This window comes from Monodelphis domestica, chromosome 8 (genome assembly GCF_027887165.1).
Source record: "Monodelphis domestica isolate mMonDom1 chromosome 8, mMonDom1.pri, whole genome shotgun sequence".
NCBI classification, from domain to species: Eukaryota; Metazoa; Chordata; class Mammalia; order Didelphimorphia; family Didelphidae; genus Monodelphis; species Monodelphis domestica.
The window spans coordinates 252,529,380-252,542,157 of NC_077234.1; the positions used below are offsets into that span (position 1 = coordinate 252,529,380).

The 12,778-nt window shown below is 39.7% G+C and overlaps 1 protein-coding gene across 4 annotated transcripts in view; it reads right to left on the reverse strand.

Annotated features, from left to right (window-relative positions):
- CADM2 (cell adhesion molecule 2) overlaps nt 1-12,778 on the reverse strand; it is a 1,288,026-nt gene that overhangs the window by 144,939 nt on the left and 1,130,309 nt on the right. For all 4 annotated transcript variants that reach the window (XM_056807166.1, XM_056807165.1, XM_056807167.1 and 1 more), the window contains one exon: nt 10,892-11,062. In XM_056807166.1, coding sequence (XP_056663144.1) covers nt 10,892-11,062 — 171 coding nt within the window. The remainder of the gene's footprint in view (nt 1-10,891; nt 11,063-12,778) is intronic.

Sequence of the window (12,778 nt, forward strand, 5' to 3'; positions counted from 1 at the left end):
TCTGTCCACTCTCTGGGTGAGGGAGGACCTGATCTTGTCTACAGTCCAGCCATTCTTATCTGCTTCTTTGCTTTCTGTATTTCTGTCAGATCCTGTTCTACAGTTTTCAAAAAACTTTTTTTATTGTAATCCTGTATATGTGATAAGTCAATTATTATGATTCTCTATTTACCTAATTGTAAATTGGAAAATTATGGTTCAGAAAATTAAATTATTTGCTCATGATCACTTGGTAATTTGTCCCTCTTCTTTTATTATTTATTAGAGTACATTCTCTGCAAAGATCATATTCCATACCAAGTATTTACATTTTAACCTCAAACATGAGTTTTCTTCAATGCTTTGTGAACCACTATATCAAATGTATCACAGAAAACTTAAAAGTATTTGTTCCTTCCCTTCCCTTTTTTCCTCTCTTCTACTCTTTTCCTCTCCTTCTCCTTCTCCTTCTCCTTCTCCTTCTCCTTCTCCTTCTCCTTCTCCCTCTCCCTCTCCCTCTCCCTCTCCCTCTCCCTCTCCCTCTCCCTCTCCCTCTCCCTCTCCCTCTCCCTCTCCCTCTCCCTCTCCCTCTCCCTCTCCTCTCCTCTCCTCTCCTCTCCCCTCCCCTCCTTTTCCCCTCCACTTCCCTTCCTTTCATTTCTTTTCCTTCCTAGGATTTCACCCATGTGAAGGGTAGTATGTGGTATAATATAACAAATATTGGCTTTTGATATGACTTCAAATTCTACTTGTCATTTTTTTTTGTTGGAATATTTAGCAAGTCAATTATTCCGTGAGCATGAACCAACTACTGTGCTAGCTGCTGGGCTGCTTAATTTCTGTGCTCTCATTTCTTTATTAAGGAAAGGATTAGACTGGACGACCTCTAAGGCCTTACATGTTTAGATAAGTCTGCATCAAGGACTTCATGATACCACAACTAATACAGATTCACAACTCATTCATAATTGTTAGTTTCATAGGAAGTTCCCCGTGGCCATGGAGAATTAACTAATTTGTCCAGGAAAATATGACACAAAAGTCAGGATTTGAATATATAACTCATGACCTTGAGGCCAATGCTCTATCCATTTCTCTTTCCAAATTTCCTACAGAATTCAGAATAAAAGTGATGAGGAGATGCTTCTTCCCTGAATCTTGATAGTGGTCTAGTGGTATCCTTACAAGTTCTTTACACACACACACACACACACACACACACACACACACACACACACCTTTTAATTAATTTCCTATTTAGGAAATGTAAAAAGAAGGTAAATATTCTGAAATTTTATGGGTAACTAATTTGTTGAGACTCATTGGATTTTCATTTTTGTTTTAAAAGTAATGAATGATTCCATGGTAAGTTGATGTTAAAATAAATGAACTTTAAACCTAGGCCAAATATGTTAATTATCTTATTACGGGTTCCCGTATATTGCATTTTCAATAAAGTTAGTTAGGATGCATTAGGCAATATTAGAATTTTATAAGTAATATCAATTTATTTTGCTTTTTTTCCAGTTCAACTTTCTTCTTTTATTCATTATATTTAAGACATGTAATTCAAGCTTCCATTTTGTTTTAGCATAACTTTTTCCTCACCAAAGCCCAAACTAAAGAAGTACATTTTTGACAATGACAATATATCTTATATATTCTGCTATTTCATACTGACTCATTTTATATATATACATATGTGTGTGTATTCTCTCCAGGTTTATTTCTAATCTTTTCATAATTATTTGACCAAATATTACATTTATCCTTTCCTCATTACAGAGATCAGTTAATATTGGCATCCTTATAAATAATTTCATATTTAATATCTTTGTATAATTTTAGCTCAAAATCCTTCCGTAATTTATTCTCTATATAGATATTTTAGGTATTTATTTCTTATCTTTTATGATTTTCAATATTTCAGAAACTCTATTTTCATTCTCTTTTAAAATCTCATAGAAATATAATTTTACAGACATTCCTTCTTACTCATTATTTTGTTCTCTAATTCTTTATTCATCATGAAATATCAAGAGGAAAAAATCCTAGATAAAATGGAATTGTATTGATTTGTAATGTGTGTGGTCTTCTAATTAAGGATCTGATAAGTCAATATAAAATGCCAGGCTCAAAATTTAAGATAATTACAGAAATTAGTCATATTTCTAGGAGAGCAGAGAAGTCATTTCAGAACTCTTATTTTGGTACCTTCAATGGCGCAATTTATTACTAAGACACAGAGAAAGCTCCTTTTCAGTTTTCAGCTTCAGAGGGAATATTTTTTACATTTATGAAGACCCATTAAAATATCTTTGCTCTTCCTTCCAAAGGAAATAAAAAAGAAAAATAATTATCCATCATGTTTCTAAATCATGTCTCCCCCCCCCCCCCCCCATGAGGGTATATTTGAAAGTTTATTAGAGGTCTTCTGAGGTAGATATGTGATGGCAACTCATTGAAAAACAGGTGAACTATTAGAGAAAAATACTGTTTAAAAATCTATTTTGAGCTTTCATATATGAGTAATTTTAGTTTTATTTTTAATTTTCCCTTAAGTTAAGTACAATAAGGAAACAGAAAACCCAGTATATAATGAATGGGTCGATTTGGACATAATGCCTTGTATTCAACTATGAAACAATAAAGATTTTCGTTTTCTCATTGCTTATAAAGAAAAGGAGGGAAAGAGGGAGCAGAGGGGATCCAGTGGAGGAGAGAGATAAAATATCAGATTCTCAAAGAATATTGGAGGGAAAAAATAAAAAGGAACTATTCATTTTCTGTGGGATTAAAAGACATTACTACAAATAATAACTAAACACATTTTGAAGCAGGATTATTATAAGTTCCCTACTGTTACAACATCCCATACAGCATGCAATTTATTTAAGCTGCTTTTAAGTCATTCGTTTGGTTGTTTAATGCAGGTAGTTCATTGTATATTTCCCCTAAATGTTGATGTTCCATTTGTCAAATTAATTTTTGCCTCATTTTTTCCACCAATTTTTATTTCCTAGCAATTATATAAGACCAACTGATAGCTGTATTACCTTTCATGATTTTGTTTTATTTTGGGTTACTTAACTTATGAAAGAAATTTAAACTTTTTTCCAACTCTACAAAAATATTGGATTTATTTTCATCGATGCAGACCTCAGGGCAACTTTTGACAATCTATTGACATTCTATTAAATTGATTTAATAAATGCAAAATGGATTTTATGTTTTCTTAGTATTCATTTCTCTATTTCTACAGAAATATCAGAAATCAAATGACGCAGTTGCAATTTTTCCGCAGTTACAAGTTCAATGGATATGCTAATCATTTGATAAATAATTTGCCTGTATCCAGAGAGAAAAATTTGACTAGCATTTCCTTACATTTTTCTGAGAGATAATGCCACATATGGCATTTGGAATCTTTTACACAACAACAGTATTTAACATTTTTAAAAGCAAGCTTTCTTTCCCTTAGATTTAAGCCATAATCAACAAATATGTACTAAAAGTGCTCATTATTAAATACCTAATAGCTCTGAGGGACACTCACACACACACACACACACATAGCCCCTGTGCTTTAGGTGTTTATAGCTTCCAGGCTATCAATAGATCATACATAAATAAATCCATGTGTGTATCTACACATATATACAGACACGTACAAATATACATCTGTTAAAAATTCTCGGAAAAGCCCACCACAGGAGCACAATGAATAGAATACTGAGCTTGGCATCAGGGACTCTCATCCTTGTGAGTTGTACTAGCTGGGTGACCCTGGCCAGTCACTTAACTGTTTGCCTCAGTTTCCCCATCTGCAAAATGAGCAGGAAAAGGAAATGCCAAACCACTCCAGTATCTTTGCTAAGAAAACCCCAAATGGGATCACAAAAATGGACATCATTGAAAATGGCTAACCAACCACCACCTACCTCATAGAGTTGTTATAAAAAAAGTCGCCATAACACTTTGGATACAGTCCTTGTCCAGTGAATCTTCATTGAATAAATTAATAAAAATTAATAAAAACATCTAAATCATACCTAAAGAATGTGAGGGGGCAATAGCACAGCCGTGATTCACAGTCATTTAGGGCCAAGAGGTAAGATCTACTTCTAAAGTACATGATTAATGGGACCAGTAAATACTTTGTTTTGTTTTTCCAAAAAAGAAGTACATTATTTAGCCAATGGAAATGCTTATTTAATTTTATGAAATTTTAAGGTAAACCGCACTTTCTTTTCTTTTTTCTGGCCAGGACTTGAGAGATCGAGTCCTGTAAATGCCTCTTTTGGGGATTTCTGAAGGTTATCCTGGCTACTGGCAACAAGCAGACCCTTGAATCCCACCTACGTCCACATCAGAAGGAAGTCTTCTTTCTGCTACCCAATAACAGAGTTGCCAACTCGTAACATGCCCATACGACAGTGCCAGGAAGTATCTGGTGCCATCTTTTTCCATCACACGCCACTAGATGGGCGGTAACTTCGTGGCAAGGGGACGAAACAAAGAAAACAGAAATGCAGAGGAAGTTGGGTTGGAAGCTCCAGGACTAGTTTGACTGATGGCCGCTAGCCAAGAAGAAATGCTGATCAATTAGAGTTCGCAGGCAGACCCGATTGGAAATGTCTCGGCATGACAGGGGTGACGATGACTATGTATTAACATGTGAACCAGCTGGCTGCTTTGAAAGATAAAACTTTGGAAGCAAATGAAGCCCCGAGTTTTCAAAGTTATTCTGCATGTAAATCATGGATTTCTTATTTTCATCCATCATTAACCTAATTGATCTCATTTAAACATGCAAATGATGGCTGCGCTTTGTGCTCCTGGATATTTTTTACTGCTCACATCGGAATCTCTTCCAAGGAGTCTTTGTTCATGTGGACCTTCTTTTCTTTCTGCACCGGCGGGGATCTACGGATGTCAAGGGCTCGGGATGACAGGATGGTCTGGAGTATTCCGGTATCGCAGATCACACACTCGGGCCACTCTTTCCCCAAGCTCCGGTGCGGCGCCCAGAGTTTTCCGAGGGGTCTCATTAAGCGAGTTTCCAAACCTCCCCTCATTGGACTCCTCAAAAGGGTTTGACTTCGTTCCTGTAAGTGCCATCCACGTAAGGGCAGAGAAGGAGCTCTGAGCGATCCCAAACTGTTTTCTTGCCTGTTTCCCGCGTGACTCCTTCTTTGGTGCTGACACAATATTGTACAAACTGACGCACCCCATCTGCTTCGCCACATGTAGGGAAGCACACAAGCGACGTCACGCTCTTTCCAAGGCAGGCGCTTCCCAAGCATGGGATGGACGGAAAGCCGCCGCCTGCTTACAGGACGCAGCCTTTGTGCTTATTCCCAGGATTCCCGAGGAAGGTGAAGGGCAGCCTGGCGTCCCGGGGGACACACCGAGGGCTGGGTCCGGAGTCCGGAACTCCTCCTTCTGAGTCCACATCCAGGCTGAGAGCCTTCCCCGCCGGGGGACCCTGGCAGACCCCGAACCTGCTGGCCCAATTCCTCGTCTAGAAAGTGGGCGGAGGCAGGAAGCAGAATGCAGAATGCTGTTCCGGCATCTTTGCAAAGACTCCAGAAGAGGCTTCGAAGAGCCGGGCTTGCCTGAGGAAGAAGAAGGAGGGAGGTCCGTCCAAAGTCCAAAGAGACACGGCAGAGCGGCCGCGCCTGCAATCGCTGACCCTTCACTGGCATCGTCTCTGAGGGGACGAGGTCAGGGCTCGGGCGGAGCCTTTGATTTGCACACAGAACTTCTAGGGAAAGAAGGGTCTCTCTGCCAATCCACGTCACCGAGTCACAGCCTGTCACCTCAGAGTCCTCCAGCACTTTGAGGAGTGAAGGACCTGCCCACGGCCACGCAGCACACACGCCTGGACACGCCTCCTGGCAACCTGCCCACGGTCACGCAGCACACACGCCTGGACACGCCTCCTGGCGACCTGCCCACGGCCACGCAGCACACACGCCTGAACACGCCTCCTGGCGACCTGCCCACGGCCACGCAGCACACACGCCTGAACACGCCTCCTGGCGACCTGCCCACGGCCACGCAGCACACACGCCTGAACACGCCTCCTGGCGACCTGCCCACGGCCACGCAGCACACACGCCTGAACACGCCTCCTGGCGACCTGCCCACGGCCACGCAGCACACACGCCTGAACATGCCTCCTGGCGACCTGCCCACGGCCACGCAGCACACACGCCTGAACATGCCTCCTGGCTTTCAGGCCATGGGTGCCGTATAGAAATTGACTCATGAATTGGCTTTTGAGAATGTTCTGTACATTTCAAGAAGCGCCTGTTAGAACGTTGCATAAACCACAATAGCATAACCTGGGCTAACAAAAAACAACTAATTTAAAATAAATGGGCATTTTAGGGTAGAAACCACTCATTAGGAACCAAGAACTCTCTAAATACAGAATTTCTCATGCAGAATTGACCAGATTGATAATCCTAAATTTCCATTCCTTTTTTTTTAAGCCCTCACCTTCTGTCCTGGAATCAGTACTGTGTATTGGTAAGGGTGGTCAGGGCTAGGCCATGGGGGTCAAGTGATTCGCCCAGGGTCACCCAGCTGGGAAGTGTCTGAGGCCAGATTTGAACCCAGGACCCACATCTCTAGGCCTGGCTCTCCATCTGCTGAGCCACCCAGCTGCCCCCCACCTTTCCAATCTCAACAGTTGTCTCTTCTATAACTCATCTCTTACCAAATTATTGCAACAGGCTCCTATCCAGTCTCCTTGTCTCAAGTCTCTCTTCACCCTAGTCTCTGACCAGAGGCAGCTAGAAAGGATAGGAGATACAATCCTTGCCCTGCTCTCAGAAAGATTTAAGTTCAAATCTGGCCTCAGAAATGGCCATGGCCATGTCACGTATCCTCCATTAGTCTCAATTTTCTTATCTATGAAATAGAAATTATATCATGTGCCTCCCAGGATTATTGTGATCATGAAGTGACAGGACGTATGCAAAGTGCTTTAAAAAATGTAAAGGGTTATCTAAACACAGTCAGTTGGTCATAAAGTATTAATTTTCTACCTGTTCCAGGCACTTTGTTAAGAGCTGGGTATGCAAAAAGAACAACAGAAATAGTTCCTGCCATCAGGAATCCCACAATGTAAAAGAAGAGGGCAAGAAGCAAATATTGTGTACAAATAAGGTATGTAGGCAGGAAGTAGGAAATAATTAAGACAGGACAGCACTGGAATTAGGAGGGGAAGAGAAACATTTCTGAAGAAGAGATTTAGATGGAATTTAAGGGAAGTCAGGAATGGAGGTTAAACAGAGAAAATATCTTGAGCCAAGAGAGTCTTGTCCTCCGAATTGTGTCCCTGGATCAAATACACCTTGGGGTGAAAGTGTAAGATGGGAAAGGAAGCAGAAGCCTAGATTATGAAGGGTTTTAAGTGTTGTTATTAATTATTATTACTTACTGCTGCTCTAGTAATTGTCCTTAAGCACACATCTGACTACATCATTTCCCCAAATCTCAATGAACTTCAAAAGTTTCCTATTCCCTCTAGGGCCAAATATAAATGCCTCTGTGTAACTTTTAAAAATCTTTAACAATCTAGTTTCACCCTATTTGGATGGATTCACTGGACAGTACTTCTCTCTCCGTTTTCATTGATCCAGCCAAAATGGCATTTTTGTTGTTGTTTTTTACTCATGACCTTTCAAAAGGATCTGAAGTGGCTATTCCCCAAGCATTATAATATACTTACTTCTTCCTCACATCAGACTCCTAGAATCTCACCCTTCCTTCAAGAATTAGTTCAACACCAACATTTACATAAACCCTTTCTTGAGGGTTCCAAAGGCAACTCCTTTCTTTCATAAACTCATTTTTATTCAACTAATGTGCATTTGTTATTTTTACATTTATTCTCTATATACATAGCTATATCTATTTTCTATATTCTCTTCATCTCTTTCTTCTCTTTTCTCTCTCTTTCTCTCCCTCCCTCCCTCTCTCTCCCTCTCCCTCTCTGTGTCTCTCTGTCTCTGTCTCTCCCTCTCTCTCTCTCCGTCTCTCTATCTCTCTCTCTTGCCCTCTGTTTCTCTCTCTGTTTCTCTCTCTTTGTCTCTCTCTCCCCCCTCTCTTTCTCTCTGTCTCTCCCTCTCTCCCTCTCTCTGTCTCTTGCCCTCTCTCTCTCTCTCTGTTTCTCTCTCTCCCTCTCTCTCTTTTTCTCTCTCTCCCCCTTTCTCTCTGTCTCTCTCTGTCTCTCTCCCTCTCTGTGTGTGTGTCTCTGTCTCTCTTTCTCTCTCTGTCTCTGTCTCTCCCTCTCTCCTTGTCACTCCATATATACATTTCATTTATATATATGCATATGCATATATATATATATATATATATATATATATATATATATATATATATATATATATATATATATAGGCACTTTTTGTCTTCTTCATTAGAGCCCTAGTTCCTTGGCAGTAGGGAATGTGTCATTCATTCTATTTGGGTCTCCAGCGCCTATCACAGATTTGGCAACAAGCCTGTTGATTGATTTCTTGATCCATTTTGGTGGCTCTTTGGTTATTGTCCAACATGCATTAATGTCTTTTTCTATATTTCTGCAACTGATTCTATATGAGAACTAGAAAGCACACATGGAAGTCCCCCTGAGGGGACGCTTAGCTGGCCTCCAACGTAAGAAGCCCTGCCCCCTACAAAGGGGGACAAAGGGGTGGAGTAGGCACGGTGTGCGTGTGGATGGATGGCTCCCGCTCCACGGAATGACGGGATCACCCCTAAAACGAGGTGAAGGGCACATGGAGGGTGTGAGGAAAGCATCTGAAGAGCTCTGCGAATGTGCGTTTATTGTTGCTATTTTACGACAGTCGACGGAGATCTCTCATGGAATCTGGGATTGTGTGTGCTGCACAGAGCGTTCAGGGCTGTTTGGACCCTCCGTGGAGACAGGCTTTTGGGGGCTGGAAGAAAAAAAGAGAAAGTCGAGTCGCTGTCTGCTATCTTCCGTCCTCGGGGCTGTTGTAAGGCTCCAACTCAATGTAACGGAAGCCTGCTTGACGATAGCGTGGAGACCAGCTGCTGAAGGTGCCCCCTGACACGATGGGACAGTCTCTGCCCTGGAGGGATGAGCAGCATGATCGTAAAATAGCTTTAATTAAGCTCCTCCACATGCACAGCGTCAGAGAAGATGCTGCGAAAAGGAAATTAAAGAGGCTTCTTGTTTGCCTCGCAGACACGGAGTCACTAAACTAAGACCGAGTGAAGGCTCTGCGATGGGTCTGGCGTCCCAAGCAAATACTATGTTTGTGCACCGCTATAAGTAAATAGAGGTTTGTGCGCTCCTCTGGCCCCGCGGACTCTCTCTCAGCCCGCCCACGCAGTTATCCACTGGGGCTCGTGACCAGGGTCCTGGGCTCATTCACCATTTTCTTCTCCCGGGGATACTTGGTCAGGCACTCAGAGGAGACGGGCAAGAAGTGTGTGAGGCACGATTTGAACTCGGATCTCCCTGACTCCAGACCAGCACCCAGCGGCCTCCTATGTCCATCTGTATATTCCTACAGATAGACATTCACACACGTAGTTTAAAGATATACGATGCGCCTGTACATGTGGGTAGCTCTATCAAAAAGCAGTGGGCCCATAAGAATTCATCACATTTCTAGAATTTGGGAAGCCGAAAAGGCCATTAGAAAAGTAAGACTACCCAAGTGTGTCTTCGCTTTCTCCCGGAATCTGCGTAAGCAAACTACCTTGATTTGCTTCCAGTCTTAGGCTGAAATCGGGGTTTATCATCATCACTTAACTCTATAGTCATTTCACTTACGGACTTTGCTGACCAGAAAAGAGCATAAGTAAAAGAATTTTGTGACACTAAATTATGTGTCGGTCACTTCAGGGACTGCTTGATCAAAAGATACAAGAAGGAAATCATGACACTGAAATGACTAAAAAAGGCAACAATTAAAAATAACTTTTTATCGGAGGAACTTTTCTTCACAAAGTAGTACACAATATATGGCGCCTCCCGAGCAGTGACATGCCCTATGAAACAGCTTATTAGATTTCACTGGGATGCTCCCGTGGGGAAGAGGACAGGCCGCCCGGCTGACCAGTTTAAGCTTTGGTCAGGAATCTGTCAGTCTGACAACCAATAACCCTTCTGAGGGGGCCTCCGTGGACAAAGACTGCATTAAACAGCTAAAGAGTTGGGACACAACAAAGGACAGCATAGATCGGGAGAAGGTCAAATCTCCGAAAGGACAGTTGGATGCACATAAGGTACTGGATCCATAAAAATACAGATGGGAAAGGCTTTACATTTGAATTCTCCAGCTATAAAGTACTGCCAACCTTTTTCATTGTAGTAAACAAAGGTAACATCTAGAGGGGATGTAAAATCAACGTAAGATTATTTAATGGTCACCCTTCCAAAGACTTTGGAAAGGGTAGAGTCTAATTCAGAAATCAGAATTTCCCATCTCTAGCCCAACGCTTACTTTATCTTAGCTATTTATTTTGTCCTACATTGAAATAAAATCATTTAAAAATCCATTTGAAAGGCAGGGGTACATTTACTATGGCGATTATACTTCGTAGACTTTAGGGTTCAACTCTCAGTGGGCTCTTCAGGCACAATCATATTTTACTTGGTTTTGCAAAAATGGATTTTTTTAATCAACAAAAAATTGGACACTGCTGTCTCTTAACCTTACAAAGAGTCGTTTATTTTTCTTTATTGTTAATAATGAAATTCAGATAAGAATTCCTTCTCTCTGAAAACCATTAACATGAAAAAGTTTCATTAATTGATTGTAGTTCTGCTATAAGATGAACAGCTTTGATTTTATTTAAAAAGTAAAAGAAATTATTTGGCGCATGAATTGAGGGGATAAAAATAGTGACTACTTACAGTGGATTTCTAGGACCTGCATCGCTACCTGAGGTGTGGAGTTCAGAGATTCATGGTCAACTCTGCAAATTACTTTTACACCATCATCATTTCGATCCACTCGGAAATCAAGGGTACTGCTGACAGTGAAAGTCTTGCGATTTGCATCCTCTTCTTTTAAGTATTTGACATCTGAAAGCAAAACATACCATTTATAACACTGTGACATTTTCTTTCAAAATATTAACAGATAACATTAAGTTGAACAATTTTTATGAAATTTGCTTTCCTCCATCTTTAAAAGATTTTTTTTTTAAAAACAATTGTTTGCTGGTTTCACATTCAATCTATTTCAGACTAAAAGAGAAAAATACAACCATTTACTAAAATGGATTTAAATAGAGCAATTTTAAAATGAAATAAAGAGAAAGATTAACAACATAACATTCTCTTTCCTCCATCCTCCAAACGATCTTGATTACAAATGGATACAAGCTTTGTCTGCAGATCATTCCTGCCTTTCCTTAGAATTAGCAGTTTCACTAGAAGGAATTCTTTCATATTCTAATCGCAATACAATATCAAGCAAAGGAGGGATGGGAGATTATTCATATCTATCTTTTTTAGGAGTTATTATAATGCATAAAAGAAAGCATAAAATGGTTGAGCTATGATTTATACATGAACAACATGAATTGAGCCAACATGGTGCTGGAGAATGTGCAATAAAAGAAAGTTGACATCTTTGGCTACCAAAGGAGGATGCAAGATGACCTGTGGATTTTGAATATACAAATGTGTCTATAAAATATTATTCAATTGCTGAGAAATTAATTTCAGTATGACTAGGGATATACAGATTTTTATTGAGCTTTATGGGTCCTAGAACCCACATGTGCTAAAAGAACACAATGTTACATTGAAAAAAAAATAATTGTTTTGCTCCTATTTCGAATAATTGTTTATCATTCATTATGCCCTTAGAACTACAACTAAGAATTATTTGTTTCTTTTTATAAATATTTGAAATAATGCTTTAATTTAAAATTTCTTACTCCCAAAATAGCTCATAAGTACTGGGGAATTTTAATAGATTGGAGAAGGAATCAATAGGCAGAAGTTAAAGAACACATTATAACAATACTTCAAAATAATTTGAAATGTGTCTCTACTTAACAATCTCTCTACCCCCTCTGCCACTCTTCTCATTCCTTTTCCTTTGCATTTTTAAAAATAACTTACGCAAAAGGTCTTTTTTTTTTGCTTTAAATGTGAATTACATATTTTTTAAAATCCCATAATAGGACAGTAACATTAGTTTAGCTGGAGGGCTTGGGAAAGTTACAATTCAAAGATACATTTCTTTTTCTAGGTTACCTTTTAAAATATTGGTTATGTATTATTCAGCACATAGCTATTTATATGGCTCATTGATTTTTGTTTATTTCAGCAAAAGAACAACCTTGTCATATTGATTTGTCATAATAAAGATCTTTAAAATAAATTTTAGCAGAGGAATAAACAGATGAGGTCATACTTGCTTTCTTTCCCGTTGTGTGTATTTGCGGATTTATAATCTTACATTAGATAAATTTTGCTTAAATAAGAGTTTCATCATAAACGAGGCTTTATATCTCCTCAGCTGCTATTATTAAAATAGTACATGCTCAAGAAGGGGGGAAAGGACTTTGGGAAAAATACAAAAACCTAAACCTAGTTTCTATCACAGTCCTGTTTTTTAGCTTTGAATAAACTACACGTGGTTCAGGATTTTCCCCTCCCCACTGGCTTGTAAACATATGTCTGTATAGCATCTCTATTTCTGTTGGCCTAATTCAGTTCCATAGCTTTCAGCATCTATAAATTAAATTCTACTTTGCTGTTATGACAATAAAAATACAAAGTTCT